Source organism: Myotis brandtii, unplaced genomic scaffold, assembly GCF_000412655.1.
Source record: "Myotis brandtii unplaced genomic scaffold, ASM41265v1 scaffold550, whole genome shotgun sequence".
Classification (NCBI taxonomy): domain Eukaryota; kingdom Metazoa; phylum Chordata; class Mammalia; order Chiroptera; family Vespertilionidae; genus Myotis; species Myotis brandtii.
This window is the reverse complement of record NW_005370043.1, coordinates 1,201,274-1,222,470: the sequence shown is the minus strand read 5'-3', so window position 1 is coordinate 1,222,470 and position 21,197 is coordinate 1,201,274. Positions and strand designations below refer to the sequence as shown.

The 21,197-nt window shown below is 40.5% G+C and overlaps 1 protein-coding gene across 1 annotated transcript in view; it reads left to right on the top strand.

The window, feature by feature from the left end:
* The window catches only part of SORCS3 (sortilin-related VPS10 domain containing receptor 3), a gene marked incomplete at its 5' end in the record, with an annotated part of 543,035 nt that overhangs the window by 465,471 nt on the left and 56,367 nt on the right, over positions 1–21,197 (top strand). Inside the window, one exon of the mRNA XM_005878303.2 lies at positions 5,645–5,752. Within this exon, the coding sequence (XP_005878365.1) occupies positions 5,645–5,752 (108 nt within the window). The remainder of the gene's footprint in view (positions 1–5,644; positions 5,753–21,197) is intronic.

Genomic DNA, 21,197 nt, shown 5'->3' with positions numbered 1-21,197 from the left:
TTCTGAAAGCATGCCTGCAGTTGTTAAATGCCAGCTACTGTTTTAGAAAACAACCACAAATAACTCATTCAGGAATTCTCCTTTGAACTTCTGTTTCAAATGCTAAGTGAATGTTTTATAAGGGCTTGACCATATCATTATCATCAATGTTTCCTTAAGAAATTCTTGACTGATTTTTGTCGCCCGCTTATGAATTGCAAGCTTGAGAAACTCCAACTCATTTTCTTCATTACCAGTAGTTTCTAATTAAGTCACAACCTTCAAGATAAACACACAGCTCACTTTTAGTGGAAGAAAGGTTAAGTAATTAGTTCATTGTTATTTTCTCTTGTATGTCTCAGACTGATGTCATTTTATATACAGCTGTATTTATATTTGCATAGGAAAAAGACACCAGCCTACCCACTCTCACACAAAGGTATTATGGCTCTCGAATTTAATAATAGCTACATTGCCTTTTAGAGAAAATTGGTGTCATAATTGAAAAATGGGAGAAACTTTAGCTAAGTTAACAAGGCATGCTGTTTCCCATAAATTGAAATGATAGGGAGCTAGATATGCATGAAGACAAAACAGCATACAAATGAACCCATCTACTTGTGACCAGGTACATTTGGATGTACATTCAAAACCTAAGTGGTATTTCAAGTTAGCCTTCCATCCAGCATTACCTTTGTATGTTAGAAGCATTAGAGGGAAGTGAACAATGGAGTCCCGTGGCTTCAGTGCTCTAATGAAAACTCACAATAGACAGAACTACTAATCGGCAGGTAGACTGGGATCCTATCGTTCCCTTAGCTGTCAGTGTCTCCTTTCAATGGGTTGTTCTTGGAAACTGAAAGTGAAACATCACCTAGCCTTTTTTGTTCCTTTGTTCTTCTATAAATGGTTGTGAGCATCAGCTTTTTGTTCAGAGAAACATTCACAGGAAAACAATAGTTTCACCGAATATGTGTCTTTGCGAAGTGAAAGGCATCTGCTATTCTGAAGACCTTCCCAGTGGCTAAAATGCCAGCACCTCATGCATTGCAATAAAATAAAATCGAACAATACATCTCATGGAAGGGAGGGACATTGATTCGCAATGACCATTATAACTCTGTTTCTGTGCTAGGCACTTCTGGGGAGGGCTCTGGTTGTTCCTGGAAGACGCTGTTCTGTTTTAGGGGAAGTTATCTCTATGTCATAAAGTCATAGAATGGTCTTAGAAGACATGTAGTCTACTTTCACAAACCCAGCATAGCAAATATCTCTGTGACATCCAAGAGGCTCTGTCTACTTCACCAGGGTGCCACAGTGCTGACCAACTTGCAATACCCAAGACAAAGAGTTCCCATCTCATGAAAGATTGTTTTTGTGCTGAGCAATAATGAGCCTGCTTGTAACTTCTCTCCATCAGTCCTTGTTCTGCTGGACAGATCTATGCAGAATGTTTGCTCCAGTATTGCATGTGATTATTAGACTGGGGGAAAGGACCACAGTTGGAAAGGACCTCAAGATATTTCTTTGCCTTTACAAGTTCTGGAGAATAATCAGATATGCAGTTTAAGACATATACATTTTTCATTTATTTCTCACATATTCATTGAGCATATACTATTTATCCACCATTAGTGTAAGTGTTGGGATATACCAATGAACAAAACAAAATTTGGGGGAGCTTATATTCTTGTATACAAATATTTGACTCTGATCTTTAGAAGAATTATGAGAATGGATATCTTTTCTCCCTTATTCCAACTGTATTCTTAATCAATATTTTTATGCATTTAACTATATTTTTTCAAGTTTTATTCAAAGACATTATGCATTTTCAATAGTCAACAGATATGATTGTTTTTGTTTGTTTAACTCGGGGGTCCTCAAACTACGGCCCGCGGGCCACATGCGGCCCGTGAAAACATTTTATCCAGCCTGCCGGGTGTTTTTGCCACCGCTGTGTGCATAGGAATTTGTTCATAGGTTTTTTTTAAACTACAGTCCGGCCCTCCAATGGTCTGAGGGACAGTGAACTGGCCCCCTGTTTAAAAAGTTTGAGGACCCCTGGTTTAACTATTTGGAAGATTTCTACTAAAAATGTTATAAGGCAATGGTAATTTATTTAGCTCTATTATTCTCTTCCCTAAGCTATCTTCAAGTCATACAACCTGTTTCTAGAACAACCTGCTTTTTACCTTTAATCACATTGATTTTCAGTCAGTTTTCTACAGTGATTGAAACTGAACATAGTACTTAGGATCTGGTAGAAGGATAATTTATTTTATTATGCATGCTATCTGTCTGTGAACACATGCTAGACTCAGTGGCTTGATTACCTCTCACCATAGTGACATTTATGGGAAATATTTACCTTGAAACTGACAATGACCCTGGTTTGTTTAGCTTGAGTTTATCATTAGTAACTATTTTCCTTTCTCCAACTATGGGTCTTTTTTAAAAATAAAAGTAAGTTTCATGCTTTAATTCGGTCTTACCTTATAAGTGACTTCTAAATCTACATTCCCAGCTTTGATCACTCCCCAGAAATGCAGATCCATCTATCCAAAGGCCTCCTTGACAGGGTCACAACTTGGATGCCCAAAAAGCATTTGAATCCTGATGTGGACCTAATAGAAACAAACAAATAGAAAAAAAGCTTTGCTTCTCTTTTTCTTTTCATTTCCCCATCTCAGTTGCTTCACCCTCCAAATTCACATTGTCCATTGTTTCTTTCTTCTGCACAGGCAATCATATACATTCTATCACCAAATCCTATTTATTTCACCTCTAAAAATACCTTAAGTCTTTCCATGTCATTCTATCTCTACTGTTATAACCTTTGTCCAAACTTCTCCTCTGACTCGGTCTCTGGGCCAAACCTCCCCCCAATTTATCTTCTTACATCCACTTTGGCCTGACAGTCCACTCACCACACGCACACACAAAATAAGTTATATTTTAAAGTTTAAATCAAATCCTATCTTTCCCATTTCAACTGGCAAAAAGGACCTATTGTTTTGCCTCCATTGCCTTCTGCTAATTTCCTTTCCCACTAATCTACAATCACTGATCATTTTTCAGTTCCTCCCACACAGCAACTTCATTTCACATTAGATATTCCCTCTGGAATGGCTCTCACCTTGATCTTTGCACAGCTAGTTCCTTATTATCATTCAGATCTCTGTTTAAATGTCACCCCCTCAGAGAGGACTTTCTTAAATTTCCAATACAAAGTAGCTATTCCATCACTCTCCATCACATCACTCTATTTTAATTGTCTTCATGACACTTTTCTCTAACTTATATTTTTGTATCCATTTATCTGCATATTGTTTGTCTCCTCAAGCTAGAATTTAAGTCCTATTGAAGCTAGGGCTTCCCTTTCTTATTCACTGCTATATCCTCAGAACAGAGGGCACTGCCAGAGCTGCCACATTAGGCATCAATAAATATTTGATAAATGAATTTCATTTTATTTGGATTTGATAGTCCTGTCTTGCCACTATTTAGAGGCCAATGATAACTTTCCTCCTGCCTCTCTGAGTATTGGCAATCCTACCAATTTCACCTGGGGACCTAATAAGAGAATTCCTAATTCCTTTGTCTTGGCCATTAATGAGCTATTGAACCGAGGAAGAAAAGGTGCATCTCATGGGGATACTATTCAATATAGTTACCTCAGACCATTTAAAAACTCCAAGTCACAAAAACGAATCACTGTCACAAGTGGCAAGTCAGCCAAATTTCTGATACTCAAGAGATTAAATTTTTTGATGTTGTATTTTTGGGAGTTTCTTTAGGAGTTTTGCTTTGTTTTCAATAATTAGTTGAGCATTAGGAATTATTCATCTTAGAAAGTTTTTTTTTTAATGTCAAGGCATACACTGATAATTTAGGAATCCATAAAACTTTTACGAACAACTGTCTACTTTTTGTTTCTGGATGTAGACCTAAGTACACCATAATTACAAAAATTGTCTGAGAGGCTAATTATTCTAATGGGTCAGGAGATTGACCTTCTAATTCTTTTTAATTAATATATTGGGAAAGAGAGGATAAGACAGTGAGGCAGAGAAAGAGATGGAGAGGCTGCGAGAATCAAAGTAGTAGAGAGCAGACTGAGTAGGTTGACGAGCCATGGGGAGAGGCTCCCACATCCAATTCACCGATGCCAGTATAAGTCAATGCTTGAAAAAAGGCTTGAGTGGATTAGAAGAGTGCTCTCAATCATTCCTTATGTTTTTTAATTCATGTACTCATTTAACCTTTATATAATAACACGTGCCATTTTTTCTGCTAAGTACTAAGAATGCAAAAACGAATGGCATGGTCTTTGACCTCAAAGATCTCCTGGTTCGGTGGGGAAGTCAGACATTTTTTTTTTGATAATATATATGTAATATCAGGAAAGGGGCACTGTAATAAAGATATGTAGCTGGAGTTAAGAGGTCATTCAGTGAACATGACATGCATGACCCCTCTGAACTCCCAAGATTATAATGTTGAATGAGAGATTCAAGATAAGTGAAGAAGCCATCAATCAGGGCTACGATAGAAGAAGGCATAGGTCTTATAGGAAAATAGTCTGCACAACTGAACTCAAAGAATCCTATGTTGTGGAGTCAGAGAACAATTAAAAATTCACCTGGCCAAGCCCTGGCTGGTGTGGCTCAGTTGGTTGGGTGTCATCCTGTGCACCAGGAGATTGCTGGTTGGATTCCCGGTCAAGGGTACATGCCAGGGTTATGGGCTCGATCCCCAATAGGGGGCCTGCAGGGGGAAGCCAATTGATGTTACTCTCTGACATCAGTGTTTCTCTCTTTCTCCCTCTCCCTTCCTCTCTCTCTCTAAAAATCAATAAATTATGCTTTAAAAAAATAACCCGTTTTAAAGAACAGAAGGATCACAGAGAATGAAGGGTGTCAGGAAAAGCTTTCCAGAGGAAATGGTCTTTGGACTGTGTCCTCTGGTTAAGTCAGAACAGGCAGGTACTTGATAATTCCAAGAAAGGGAAGGAAACAAGCAATCAGAACTGCTTAAGTCCTTAGCAGCATTCCTTAAAGAGTTTCTGATGTGGTATCCACAAAGGGCCAGACCTTCCTCTTACCATTGGAGGAAAGATGGCACAGTGCTGCCCGGAACATCTCAGACACTCAATACTCATCTATAAAAACCCCTTAGAATGGCATCAGGGAGGGGAAATGATCCTAACATCCATTCTGAACAAATAGGAAATTGCTTTTTTTAAGGTATGATCTGAAAGACACACACCTCCCCCTCCCATTTGGGTACACTCGGCACTACTCAATTTATCTGTATCAAAAACTCCAAGGGCTGAATTGATTGTGCAGTAAATTGAACTTCGGGTTCCATTCTGAGTACTTGAAACGTGACACTCCATGCACTGATCTCCCTTGCTTGGGTTGTGGTTTCTATTCTAATATGTTGAAATATTTCTGCAGCCCTGGTGTTGTCTCTGCCTGGGCCAGGAAATGCAGTTTTGATCAAATCTCATAATAATATGGAGAGATGTTGAAGATTACTCCCTATTGATAATCCAAACTGCCAGACAGCGAGATGCGGGGGAGAATTTAATAACCTGCAAAATTGTTGCAGAAGAGTGTGATTTTATTTTCAGCTGTCTCTTTCATGTATTCTGACCCAGGGTGAGTTTTGACGAGGGCCTCTCCTGGGACAAGTATGGTTTCACTCCGGTTCCTCTCTTTGTCGACGGGGCTCTGGTGGAGGCTGGAGTGGAGACCCAGATCATGACGTGAGTACTTCTTTTGCTTTTGATCTAAAGCAGCAGTTCTCAACCTGTGGGTCGCAACCCCATTAGGGGTCGAACGACCCTTTCACAGGGGTTGCCTAAGACCATCGGAAAACACGTATATAATTACATATTGTTTTTGTGATTAATCACTATGCTTTAATTATGTTCAATTTGTAACAATGAAAATACATCCTGCATATCAGATATTTACATTATAATTCATAATAGTAGCAAAATTACAGTTATGAAGTAGCAATGAAAATAATTTTATGGTTGGGGGTCACCACGACATGAGGAACTTATTAAAGGGTCGCGGCATTAGGAAGGTTGAGAACCACTGGTCTAAAGGAACCCAGAGGCCTGGGTTCTACTCTAACCCATCAAGGCCATGGTTTTTCCCAGGGAGCCCTATACTAAAACATTTCAATCTCTGGGCTGATGTTTCCTTATCTGGAAAATGGAAATGTTTATGCTTGTACATAAATATTTATGATCAACAGACCAGAGAAGAGAAGCTAGGTTACTCATTGAAATGTTAAGATTTCTAGAATTTAAAATAGTATGGTAACAGTTTTCCATTCATCCAAAACCCAAACAAACAGAAATCCTATGTCTTTACATGTGTTTCTCTTTCCAAAACATTCCAGTAAGATACTAGGGACAGGGACAAGAGGAAGCAAAACAGCCAACACACTGAAAACATAGAATATTTTAAGAGAAACTCCTACAGTCTGCCACATTCACACTCACGCACACTCACACACTCACTCATACACACTCACGCTTACAGTTGTTTTTGTTCCACTTTAATTTGTTGTCAAAATTTGTCTGTATTCCTTTACAATGTGAATAGATGGTGGGATATAGATCTTCAAGTTGTAAAAAGCCATGAATTACTTTCTGAATATTGAAGAAAATAATGATTTTTTTTCTAAAAGTATATCAAATTTAAATCCCTAAAAAGTTGACTGCCTGTGTGTGTTTGTGTGCATGTATGTACGTAGGGGATATGGGAGAATAGTTATGGTGATCCTACACCAGCTGGTACCACCTCCTGAACTCCTATAATAACAAGAAGACTCTATGGCTAAGCTGTCAAATCACTTTACTAAGAGTTAACAATATTGGATGTGAGTTTATCTGTACAAACCATAAAGAGTATTTAATGCTTAGAGTCTAAAGCTACATCATTTGATGAATACACAACAATATGTAACATAAGTATGAGTTAAGTTCTAGATATTCTAAGGCAGTAACATAATATAATTTTTTTCTAAAATACAAATGAATCAGTATAGTGGTTATATATGCAAGTGTGTGTGTACAGACATGTATATACACATATCTATATCTATCTGTATATATATATGGAAAGAGAGAGAGAGAGAGAGGCAACAGAGATTAGAAAGAAGTCCCAAGGACCTATGGATCTAGGGTCCTAGAAAGATCTTTGTAAAGTTATACTGTAAAAATAAACAAACCCAGAAATACCTACTATGTGCCAGATACTGTTTTAGATGAACAAAAATGAAAGAAACTCCTGTCCTCTTGGAGTTTGCATGTTTATACATTAAATAAATATGATATAAAAAATCTCATGTTACCCATAATACTCTGCCAAGAGATTAGACATTGTTCTTGTGAATTCCAGGAAGTGGATGGAATATTAGAAAAAAAAAACCATCTTTTTTCAGAAGGATCTCTGACCATGAGCTGACACTTCCAAATTATTTCCCATCCTTCACTTAATCACTAGATATAAAAATAAAACCTTCATCTTTTCTAGGACTTTGTTTGATGTGGACATCAAAGAGTTTAAGTATCAAGCTCTACATTCTGTAAGGCAAGGTACATACATCCAGGAAGGTTGTGCAGCCTGCTTCAATTTATCAAGGCAGATGTAACTGCTCACCATATCCAAATTTTAATTGTCCCAGCATCTTGGGCAGTGAAGATGTACATGGCCCTACAATCAGGTATTCCCTGTGTCTGTACCAGAGAGACATGCTGGTCTTCCTTTCATTTGGGCTTCTCCTCACCACATAATGTGCTTTTTCCTACATTCTCTTCTAGGAGGCCTATTGAACTCATTGCATGCTCCTCTTGGTCATCATTTTGAACAATATCACATGGATTCTAATTTCTACATGACCTGGCATTCCCTAACAAACTTAAGGCCACAGTTTAAACTCTGTTCATCCAGTCTTTAATGTTAATAATTTTCCCCTCAGATTCAGATAGAGTTTAACTGGTCACATGGATGTGAGAGAGATTGACCTCAGGGCCAAACCGTTTACTGAAAAGACTAGAGAGCACTTCTATTTCCCTTTCCTCCCACTAAAACTCCATAAGAGTGTGGCCGAGTTTCTGCCCCCACTTCTACCTTGCTTATTGCAATATGTTAAATGCTACTAAGTAGAAAAGGAGCTAGAATAGTGCATAATTTTCTTATAAGACAGGAAAGGATTTGTCCTTTCATGAAATGAAGATGAGTTTGGCAGCAGTCATCTACCCAAGTATAAATAATTCAGGCTCCCTGTTTTTGACTTTTTATTAAATTCAACATTTTTCTAGTGTGAAAATGACACAAGTTTTTCCAGGGCTCTTCACATAGCCAGAGGGTGAGCTCTTAAAGGATTGTCAAGAGGCAATTTCTGCTTCTGTCCTAGATTTGAAAGGATTTTAAAATCAAGTGGCCCACTAGGTAGGGCTGACCAGTGCTGTTTCCTCGTGTAATGACAATGGCAAGAATGGGAGCAGGAGTTCAAAAATTTTTTATATATTTCTTAGGAACTATGAGGACAGGGAGACCATTTGGGGACAAAATGCTTAACCTTGCAATTTCACCAAAACCTTATTACTGATGTAGGCTATCCTTCTATATCCTTCCCTTCTCTGCTAATCCTGACTCTGTAGCTTAGCTGTAGTGAAGGAGAAAAAAAAAAGTTTTACTGACCTATCTTGTTAACTTCATTTGAAGGATTTAAATGGTTTTTAAATGGTTTTTATGTGTAAACTTGACTGGGCCATGGTGTGCCTAAACATTTGGGCCAAACATTATTCTGGGTGTTTCTGTGAAGGTGGTTTTGGATACGATTGCCATGTAAATGAATAAACTAAGTAAAGCAGATTGCTCTCCCTAATGTGGGTGGACCTCATCCAATCAGGTGAAGGCTTGACTAAAACAAAATCCTGTTCCTTCATTGAGCAAAAGAGACTTCCTCCTGCCTGGTGCTTTCACCCTGGAACATGGTTTTTTCTTGCCTTTGGACTCCAACTGAAACACTCACTCTTCCTGGGTCTCAAGCCTGTCAGCCTGCAGACTGGGACTCCACCACTGCTCTCCTGGGTGGTTAGCTTGCCCACTCACCCTAAAGATCTTGGAACTACACACACACACACACACACACACACACACACACACACACACACACATCTTACTAATTCTGTTTCTCTGGAGAACCCTAATACACACTTTATTTATTCAAAAACATTTAATAAGATCCTAATACGTTTTAGGTTCTCTTGAGGGATATAAAAGAGGGAAATACCATTCTCTCTACTTTTATGGACCTCTCAGGCCAATGTGTTGTGGGAAGTGGGGATACTTTTATCATCAAGAAACCCTAGTTATATAACCAGGGAGTGAATAGAGGCAAATGAAGACTTCTCACATACAAAAGTGACAATGAGTTGGTCTGAAATTTTCAATAGTAGTTCACCAGTGGAAAACTGACTAAAGGTAATGTAAGCTTGAAGAAAGCACACATTTTTGACAGTTTGTTGAGTACTGTCACCTGGATACCTAACAGGAGGTTTGGCACGTAACAGGATGTCAGTAATTATTTTTGGAGAGAATAAATTATTTCAAGGCAAAGGACAGAACACATACAAAGGAAGGAACCACGAAAGATCATGATTGGGTATAAAGAGTTGAGATTATGAAGGGATTTAGTTTATTTTAAGAATTTAACCTGCATCCAGACTGACATTCTTCAAATTGAAAATATGGTAACACCACTCTTATTCTAAAAACTTATGGATTATTTCCACTTCCTTTAGGATAAAATCTAAACTCGTTGAATGGCCTAACCCCATAGCCACACTGGCCCATGTCTAGGATCTCATTTCTGACTTCCATTCCTTGCTCCACTGGTGCCTTCCTGCCCCAGGGCCTTTGCTTGTGGATCTGCATGGAAAGTGCTTGTCCTCCCCACGTGCACAACCAAACTTCTAAATATCTTCCAAGTCCTATTTTAAGTATCTTTTTTTTCCTAACACTCCTTCCTTAACCCACTGGATGAGTTTTGATCCCCATGCTATCTGCTTTCCAAGCCCTATAAATGTCTGCCTTGATAACAATTTAGTCAATAAATATATGCCCAATAACCTTTGGGTATCTTGTTCTTTGAGTGCCATGTGTTTATCAGTTTTGTGCTAGCACTGGGGATTTAACAGTATATATGTATTGAATGAATAAATGAATGAATGAGTGAATGATGAATTAACCGGTGCAAGGTATGGTCCTTAATAATTTTACCAGTGTTTTGCTTGTGGTGGCTTCTCTGGCCCATGGCTTTCGCATTTTAGGATGTTGCCTATAGATTTCTAGAGATCCTGAGGGGCTGTGGTCAGAATCCTGTAGTTGCAAGTTATGGGGGCTGGAGGCTGTGTGCAGAGGTGTGTGTAGGGGGTGAGAAAGCAGCAGGGTGGAATGGCATGTGGGCACAAAGGGCGGCCAGAGAATGAGGACCCTCCTGGGAATGATTTCTGATTTCCTTCAGCTTCCAGTCCGCCCGAAGGCCCCTGCTCAGGGGTATGAAATCGAACACTGCAGCTCGGCAGGGGAATCAGTGTGGGAGAAACAGTTCGCAGCTTGCAGGCTTGGGGTTTGCTTACTTTCATTGTTCCTTTTCTTGGTGTCTTTTCAAGTGTTATTATTTCAACATTTCCCTGGTAACCTTGACAGGAACCATCTAGTCTAGCCTAATGCACAGTGAAATGTGACCGTTCTTATTACTTACTGTGGAGGACAGGGCTGGTTGATTGACAAGCCAGAGGGCCTATTGCCATTGTAAGCAGCGACCCTCCAGTTGATGAGATGCCTGTCGCCATTAGAGCCCTGAGCTTCTTGGGCCCACTACCTCTTGGAAGGTTTGCCCCCAGATTAGCACTTGAAGGAAAGCTTGTGTTGCTGGGCTCACATGTGGAATCAGATGGGGAAACAGATTTCCTGCATGCTCAAAGCTACATTTGAAATTCTTTCTTTCTTTTTTAAAAAGATATTTTATTGATATTTACAGAGAGGAAGGGAGAAGGATAGAGAGTTAGAAACATCGATGAGAGAGAAACATCAATCAGCTGCCTCCTGCACACTCCCTGCTGGGGATGTGCCCGCAACCAAGGTACATGCCCTTGACCGGAATCGAACCTGGGACCCTTGAGTCCGCAGGCCGACGCTCTATCTATCCACTGAGCCAAACCAGTCAGGGCTGAAATTCTTTCTTGATATGAAATGTTTGAAGCAGCTGGCTGTGACTTAGCTGATCTTTCACAGAGGCCAGGGGCAACGTAACCGCCTCCCAGAAAACAAGAAATCCCCCAAAGGAGAGGCACAGCTTTGCTGGAAGGAAGGGCAGAGACCCTGCTTCCCAGGAGCGAGCAGCAGCTCACTTGTGTCTGTGCAGCACCTGCCTTTGGCCAGGTGTCTGGTTGGGCACTTTCTCAAAGTTGATTTCACTGAAATCTTCCAACAACCTGCCATGTGGGTCAGATGATCGTCATCGGGCTAATGAGATCACCACGGCCCGGAGAAGTTAGTGCTCAGCTGGCATGCTCTGTGAGAGGCCCACTGAGAGCAAGGGATGTGAATTTCAAACTTCGGCTCAGAGCTGAAATTTAAGGAAAGGTACTAGAATTCTCCAGTGTGTCTTCAGTCCCTTAAGGGCCACGTGTGTGGGGAGAGGGGCAGGCTGTTAGTACTCACTAAGTACTGATGAGTGTTCACGGTGCTGCTAGACACCACGTCACAGCAACCCATACAAACCAACGTTTGGAGAGAGATGACAAATGTGAAAGAATTATAGGACAATTAAATGGCCCAAATTGAAGACAGTTGTCATTGGATATCTAAGAAGTGATTGAAGACAGAGCAGTGCAAAGACTTCTTGGCTCTGTGGGGAGGAAGGAGAGAGGGGATTCTAGGAGGGGGGACAAAGTCAGCAAATGTGAGCAGCGGGGTGCTGCCTGGTCTGCACAGGGGAGAGTGTGATGTGGGAAGCACTAGGGATGCTTTCAGCAGACTGTCTAGGGTTGATTGCTTTGCTAACTCCCTGAATAAATCCACTCTCACCGGCTTATATCTCTGATCCATTGTTCCACCAGCAAAACTAGCCAAAGTGGAGGGGAAGAGAGAACCTTTCGCCTAGGAAATGTTGCAAACCCCAAAGCTGCAGAGGTTTAAAGGGAAAAAGAAACAGCAAAAACCTTCTTTCCACCTAAGAACCCGTGGCCACATGCTTAGCAGGGAACATGCTTTTGAAGGCAGGCTCAGCACAACGTGGAGCCCCAGCCCGGAGCTTAAATGCATTGTTTAGCCTCCAGTAACTGCATTCAATAAAGTCATTGGAAATGAACCAGTGCTGCTTCCATTGATCTGTTTTCCCATTCTCTGTTGTTTGCTGGAAGAGCCTGACTTGCCTTTGCCCAAAGTCAGTGATTCGAGAAATCGGCAAATCCAGTGGAACTCCCGAGTCGTTACCTCTCGGGTTGGCTGCTGGATTCCCATCCCTCAGGGTGTCATCAGACTTGCCATCCACTCAGGGGCCCACTGTCATTGGTGCCAAGGAACACAGAAGCCGGCTGTGTGCCTGCACAGGGGCTTTTGGATGACACTGGGAAGTACTGCAGGCTGGCAGTAACCTGGGGGGAAGAGGCTTATTTTGACCAATGGATTGCTGAGTGGGGATAGAGTGGTGGCTTAGGACGTGGGTTTTGGAGGTTGATGCTTCAGGAAAAGCGTTCAGATTGCCACTTAGCTGTGCATGTGACCTGAGGTGCTTTACTTACCCTCTGTCTGAACTCACGTTTCCTCACCTGGGTGTGGGAATTAAGTTCCATAGTCTCCATCCAGGGATAATAGACATGTTTGTAGCCTCCGTAGTCTGATGATTAAGAAATGAGCTTACAGCTATTGTAACTTTTCTTACCACAGGGTCTTTGTAGCACCTCCCGACTCTTGCAGTGTAGTGTGAGAGCTGCAACAGGCTATACATAATGAGTGGGCATCAACTTGTAGACGCTGAAATTTAAATTACTCACCATTTTCACATGTCATGAAATGTTGTTTGCTTCCTCCCATCCTCCATCCACCCCGCATTTAAAATGCAAAAACCATTGTTCGCTTTTAGGCCATTCAAAACAGGTAACAGACAGATTTGTCCCATGGGCTGTAATTTGCAGACGCTGAACAACAGTGCACCTGGAGCTTCATCCATTGTGAACATGTTACAAATATCACTGAAATTTTTGACAGTTTCTACAAACTTCCCCTACCCATAAACTACTTCTCCATTTGCACCCTCTTATGAAGTATTGGAAAGACAGATCATTTAGAATGGCTTAAAAGTGTTCTCATATCTGATGCAGAGCCCATAGACAAGTGTCACCTCTTTCAGGAAGCCCTCCACTGTTCATCCGGCTCCTCCTCATTTACTTTTATTGAATTCTTATCTTATGCCTAAGGGTTTGGCTCACTGCTGTATTTAATTTGGTTTGCCTTTTTTTTTAATATTGAGGCAAACTTTGCAAACTCAGAAACATCTGGCAACATTGAGCACAAATGCCCATCATTCATCAGCCTGATAGAGCTGCATGGTAGCTGCCCACTTGCAATTGGATGTGCTGTTTCTTGCCCCATCTCTTACCCGATGTGCATGCATCTGCCTCATTTCTTCAGCTCACTCACTGTACATTTAAGTTATCCTCTTGGCTCCTGTAAGATTTTGAATGTGTGATGCTTAATATAAATTCTACATCCACACTTTTCTACCTGTATTGCATTTCTTAAAGTTCTTGAAGGTTTTAAAAATACAGTTAAGTACAAAGAATAATGTCACAAGCACCTTTGTACCAACTACCTGGAATGAATAAATATTAGCACGCTGTCACTTGGGCTTCAGATTTTTAGGAGAAATGAGCAGGGCATCCCAGGTAGAGGTGGTCCTCTAGGTACAGCCCATTTTCAGACCTTTTATCCTTATATCCGACATAAATCAATGGGTGCCATGAATTCGATGTATATTCTTCTATTACATGCGTGGATACATTTCATGCATATCTATTTATTCATAGAAATATACGTAACATTGCTTTGAGTGTTTTATAAATGTATAATTTAGCTAAATGCTATCATTCTCCTGCATGCTTCTGTCACTCCATACTAGTATTATTGATCTTGGTGTATATCCATCTGGTCCAGATATTTTCAATGCCACATGGAATTCTGTCATGATACGAATATGCACAATTTATTCCCCATTCTCCTACCAATGGTTTTGCATTACTACAAACAGTATTGTTCTATCTTTGTACAAGAACCTCCAGCTATATAAGTTCTCTGAGCTACATACCTACAAGTGGAATTGCTGGGCCATGGTGAATTGGATTGTCACCTTTCTTTTGGAGTTTCCTAATTGTTTTGCATATTGGTCATCTTTGCAGTTAGAGCGTGAGGTCTGTTTTAGTCTGTAAGGATTCACGAAGTGCAACTGTCTTAATCCCTCATCCCCCGCAGCACTGAATGTGAGGCTGTGCATAACGGGTGCTCAGCAGACACATGCTGAGTGAGTGATGCTGTTGGACTGGACTGCAACTATTTAAGGGAAGGGGATGCATTTTACGCAGAACATTTTTCTGATGTGTTTAGCTCTCGGTTCGGGATTTGACACCAAGTAGGAGACTGAGCAATTTAATGACATAGGAAAACCAGGTGTCCCTCTTGTGGCTCCTCTCTCACAGCTCTTTTAATTGATTTCCTCCTCTCCAAAATGCCACCCTGAATATCCATTTCGCCCTCTTGTTTCTATCTCTTAGGGTCCCCTTCATCACCCAACTCATCTCTCACAGGTTCACAGACCACAGTTTCTAACCTTCTGTTATTGAAGCTTTCAAACCCGTTCGCAGAGCTTATGAAGTTTGGAGAAAAGAATCAAAGTTGTTTGGGCATAGGACGATTTATTTAATTTTTAAAAGTCAGCTTTCTTTCTCTTGCCGGTTCCGTTCCAACACGTTTCAGTCCCCTCTCCTCTTCTCCGATGCCTTTTCCTCCCTGCCTCATTCCACCATCTCACCAATCATCGTATCATGTAACTAACACAGGCTCTGCTTGCCGGATTCCTTGCTATTGATCCCCTGCCTCTTTCTGTTAAGGTCTAGCTCATGTCTCACTTTCGCTCAATGCAGTTCCCCTCTAGCTGCTGACCTCCTTTACCACTAAGCCCATCTGCACCCTAATGGGAAAACAATGGGACGACATGGATGCACACCAGTAGCCCGGAATGTGGCCTGGATTTCTGGAGACCTACGGCTGCTGGCTGCTGACGGAAAACAATGGGACGACATGGATGCACACCAGTAGCCGGATTTCTGGAGACCTACGGTTGCTGGCCGCTGATGGCTAACCTTTGAATTAACATCTGTCCTCAGCAGCTTCTTCCGTGGGAGCAGAAAGGAGGGCTTATGGAAGGAAGAGGCAAGAGGAGGCATGGGAAGCCTTTTTGAGAGAAGGGGACTTTCAAAGGAATGTTTTAAAAAGGACTCGGGGGTCCACCTGTTTTAAGTTCCTCCTCTCAAAAACATTATTCTATCTTTATTCAACAGTATGTATTGAGTGTCCGCTACAAGGTAGGCACGATCCTCAGTGATCTAGGAGCTGGACTCCGGCACAAACAAGATCTCTGCTGATGGGATGTTTATGTTATAAAGCCTCTTCCTCACCTTATAGGAGGAATATCAGTTTTGTATGAGGCTCATTTCAGTTCTAGTGAGCATGGCATCTGTTCTACAATCCAATCTGAGGCAGTTCTAGTGAGCATGGCATCTGTTCTACAATCCAATTCTGAGGCTTTTTTAAAAATGTATTTTTATTGATTTCAGAGAGGAAGGGAGAGGGAGAGAGAGATAGAAACATCAGTCGTGAGAATCATTAATGGGCTGCCTTCTGCACGCCCCCTACTGGGGATCAAGCCCGCAACCCAGGCATATGCCCTTGACCGAAATTGAACCCAGGACCCTTCAGTCCACAGGCTGACTCTCTGTCCACTGAGCCAAACAGGGAAGACACTAACCATAAACCTCAGGGTTTCTCTAAGTTCCAAAGATTCGAACCCCGGCTGTAGCTTCAGATAGTTGCTTGCCTTGTCTGAGGAAGAATAGTACTTTCAGTGAATGGAAGGGAATATCACAGAATATTATAAGTGGTTACCTCCAGGGGGTTTTCAATTTTCTCACATATAGATTTTTAAAGTTTTCAAAATTTTTGTAATGAGAATGCATTTTTATAATGAGAAAAGAGAAACCATTTATCAAAATGTACACATGAAAAAAAAAGTATCACCCAGTTAATGAAATAGAGGGGCTGCGTCCCAGAGGGTGACTGTGTGGGTCACACTTACACACTTTTGAGGTTGTCATCTAAAGGAAAGGAGAGTCTTGCCTACCCACCATCCCTTCCAGTGCTACCTAATGCTCCAAGTGAATTCATACTACATCGCTGCAAATAAACAGGCTGCTGGAACCCAATCCAAGACAAGAATGGAAAATGGACACAAGTCCCACTCATAGAAGAAAAATTAAGAAAATTGCTAGGTAGTGGCTTCTGATGAAGCAGTGCTCTAACTAATTTCTTCAAGGTCATCTGGTTCATTTATGCTGCATTTATAAGTTATTGTGTATTTTAAAAATTAATGAAATATTTAATTATAGCAAGGTTGCCCGTGACCTTTCGTGGAATGACTTCATCATAAATCTGCAGGCATTACAGACTGTTTTCCGGGTTTCTAATAATTTGCTCTCAAATTAATGACATGCAGCCCGTGAAAGGAATTGAGGCTGAGGGAAAGGATTGAGTCGAGACATGCCGTTTCCTAGCAATGGCTAATTCTGAGTCCTGGATGGAGGTGGCATAGAAGATGGTGTGTGACTCACCGGAACCCACAGCAGATTTAACTGTTTACTTAGAGGAATGAGAAATAAATCCGGTATGTCAATGGCGGAGATTGCATGTGGCCGGACCGAGTGATTGCAGAGCATTTGATTTGGAGCACATTTATCTACATGCCAATATGGAGGCAACACCTGGACCAATGGGAGAATTCATTTTCTGCCCTGACACTCACAGGGGTTCTCCCTCATTCATAAATTGAAGGTCTGTGCTTGCCCTCCAGCTTGCTGGACACCAGGAAAGCTCAGCTTAGACTCCATCATCCTAGTATATATATATATATATGGGTGCAATGAGAACAGCTAAGCTGTCCCTGGGGATGGGGAGTGGGGAGCAGGATCATTTCTCCAGGGACCAGGATTCTTCATCGTCTATGTTATTCTGATAATTCATCTGATCCAATAGAGTCAGGGAGGAAGGAAAAGAACTGAGGAGGAAAAACGATCATGGAGGGCATAACAGAGAAGTTAGCATTTAAAAATTGAAATTAAAAAAAATAAAGCAAGAAGATAGAATTACCTCAAAATGTATAGTGTTGTGGTTACATAATACAAAACTCTATAAACAAAACACAAGGAGAAAATGGAAGATTTGTATTATCTTAGGGAAATATTCTGATAACCTTTAAAGTCTAGAGAACTAGACTTTCATGGGAATATTTTAAAAAGGACTCAGGGGAAAACTAATAGAACAAGCAGTTGAAAAGTAGAATGATTTTGGATTTGTCATCATCATGGAGGACAATAAGGGGAAGAGATAGGTCCTGAGGCAGGTCCATGACAATAGAACATTTTCCTAGTTGAGTTCATTCAGATGCTCCCACACAAGTCAGTCTGCAGTGAAGCCCTCCTTGTCGTACTGTCTAGGCACTGTTTTATCTTCTTTTGCCCATTTCTAGTGGCTTCCTGGTAATGAATCCTCTCCTTTTCCTCTCTGAAGGATGTGGTCAACCACTTTCTCCTTGAAACTTCTCTCAGCTTTGATACCTATTTGATAAAAGTTGGTGTAATTAGAGATGGAAAAAAAAACCAGATTACTATGCAGAAGAGAATCAGCTGACCCAGAATTGCTCTCTGGTAAAGAGAAAAACATCTTTACAGAGCTTACTCCTATAATTACATTTAGTGTGGCATTGTTTCCACCTAAATTATAGCAATTATATACTAAGATCCCTTTTGAAATCATTTAATTAATGAGTAGGTAACCCTCTGTGTGTGTGGAATTCTAATGAAATCTTTTATTTTTACAAACCAGCTTCCTCCCTCAAATTAATTACTCCCCTCCCCACAAGGCTAACTGAGGTCTGGATGGTGGACTAGGGAAGCTGTGTTATTTAGGGTCCCAGCAAATCACAGTTGTTTGTGGAAAGCCTAGCACAGTCCAAGATAACCAGGAAAAGTGAAGATGCTGCTATTTTCTCCCTGACATTGTTTTTGTCCTTCTGAACCCCAAAGGACACACAACTCAGCCATGTTCTTTGGCCCAGAAATAAGGGCAGATAAAGCTATTACCCCAATTTTGGAAGAAGTGAATGATTTGATAGATTAATTCCATCCATTAATCAACCCAGAACTATTTATTGAGCATCTGTTATATGAAAGAAGTTCCAGTGGAGACAAAGATGAATGATTCTAGATAAATCCTTTCTGTATAGGTCTGTATAGGGTCACCAGGAGATAGATAGCTTGTGCACCTGGAGGTTGACATAGGGATTGAAAGAAAATAAACTCTTGGAAATTGTCTTGAAAGGACTGTTTTGTCTAGACTATTTCTGCATCCCATCTGTTGAGTATATATGTCATGGATTAAAAATCATCTTCTGTAAGGAAGCTTGAAAGATGAAGTGATTTGTTCAAGGTCAATTGCTAATTTAGTGGCAGATGAGGAGTAGAAAAATATGTCTATATCCTTGCCTAGCACTCTTGCTATCATGCCCAGACCATCTATATGTTAAAAGTTAAACAATAGCACATGGGTCTAGGACAGTGGTCAGCAAACTCATTAGTCAACAGAGCCAAATATCAACAGTACAGCGATTGAAATTTCTTTTGAGAGCCAAATTTTTTAAACTTAAACTATATAGGTAGGTACATTGTTATTAACTTAATTAGGGTACTCCTAAGGCTTAGGAAGAGCCACACTCAAGGGGCCAAAGAGCCGCATGTGGCTCGCAAGCCGCAGTTTGCCGACCATGGGTCTAGGATGATACTCTGTGGCCAGGTTCACACTAGCACCAGAGGAGTTAAAAGAGAGAGAAAGAGAGTCTCTTAGGTTTATAGAGTGCAAGAAGATGAATCTTCAGTAGAGCACAAATATCTCATGAAAAAATCTAGGTTGCAAGGTAAAAAGAAAAACCAGAAATAACAAATTTTAATTGATTTTTTTCTAAAAATCAATATAGTGAGAAATGGCTTAGAGAATTCATTTGTTTTGTCCTGTGATTGGGAGAAACTTCTTCAGGAACACTAAAGGGTAGGCTGCCTTTTTATAAACAGTCATCTCTATTTATGTATGAGGTATGTACTTTCTCCACCCTTCTAGATGTCACACACACACACACACACACAGACAAGCTAGCGTGCGCAACAAAGAAATCCCTGAGTTTGAAGTTAGTATGTTGCAAAAAGAATTTGGAACCAAACTTATTGAAAGCCCTAGCTGAGCAGGGCCTTGGGTTGAGTCCTGAAGTTTCCAGTAATAAGAATGATGGTGATGGTAATGAACATTTGTTGTCCATTGAGATTCTCAAGATTTTCACAAACATTATTTCACATTATACAGTTTTGATTATGTTGACAAAATTACAGGGTGGACCCCAGTCTGGTGGCTCAGTTGGTTAGAATGTAAACCTGTAGACCAAATGGTTGCAGATTTGATCCCCAGTTGGGGCATGTACAGGAGACAATCAATTGATGCTTCTCTCTCACATCGATGTTTCTCTTACATTGATGTTTCTCTGTCTCTTTCCAAAATCAATTCAAAAAACATATCCTTAGTAAGGATAAAAAAATACAGGGGTGGGCAAAAGTAGGTTTACATAATACATTAATTAATTAATAATAACGTAAAAATAAACTGTGTGTTCCTTGTACTCACAACTGTAAATCCACTTTTGCCTACTTGTATACTTACTTTGAGATAAGAAGAGGGACTAGGGAATGGTTGCAGATTTGATCCCCAGTTGGGGCATGTACAGGAGACAATCAATTGATGCTTCTCTCTCACATCGATGTTTCTCTTACATTGATGTTTCTCTGTCTCTTTCCAAAATCAATTCAAAAAACATATCCTTAGTAAGGATAAAAAAATACAGGGGTGGGCAAAAGTAGGTTTACATAATACAATAATTAATTAATAATTATGTAAAAATAAACTGTGTGTTCCTCGTAATCACAACTGTATATCCACTTTTGCCTACTTGTATACTTACACTTTGAGATAAGAAGAGGGACTAGGAATGCATTTCTGAAGGAAGAGTTCAAAATTGTATTTTTTTGGTAACTGCAAAGAAATGGGACTGTGGATGAAAGTGGATTTGGCTATGCTAAGAATTGCCTTGTTCCATCAATGATCAATAATCAATTAACCACTTTTGGTCAAGCAACTACTGTTGAAAGGCTCGGAGTACAAAGAAATACAAGGATCCTTCTCAGCCTTAGGAGCTTTCTAATTGGTTGACAAAAAATTGACCAACGAAACAAAAACATTAAGAAATCACCGCCAAGCAGTTGTGATTCAGTGGATTGAGTATCATTCCATGCACCAATAGGTCACCAGTTTGATTCCTGATCAGGGCATATGCCTGGGTTGTGTGCTCAATCCCCAATAGGGGGAGTGCAGGAGGCAGCCAATCTATGTTTCTCTCTCCTCTCTCTCTCTCTCTCTCTCTCTCCCCCTCCATTCCTTTCTCTCTAAAAAATCAATAAAAATATTTTAAAAATAAAGAAATTATCAATAAGTTGTCTAGAGCAGTATTTCCCAAAGGGTAGCCCTGGCACCAGAGATATCAGCATTACCTGGGACTTAGAATTATGAATAATCAGGCACATAAAATACTATTCTGAAAATCTGAGGGATGAGAAAACCTGTTTCACAAACCTTCTAGGTCAGTGGTCGGCAAACTGTGGCTTGCGAGCCACATGCATCTCTTTGGCCCCTTGAGTGTGGCTCTTCCACAAAATACCAACTTCTGTGCATGGGCCACGAAGTTTCAATCGCACTGTA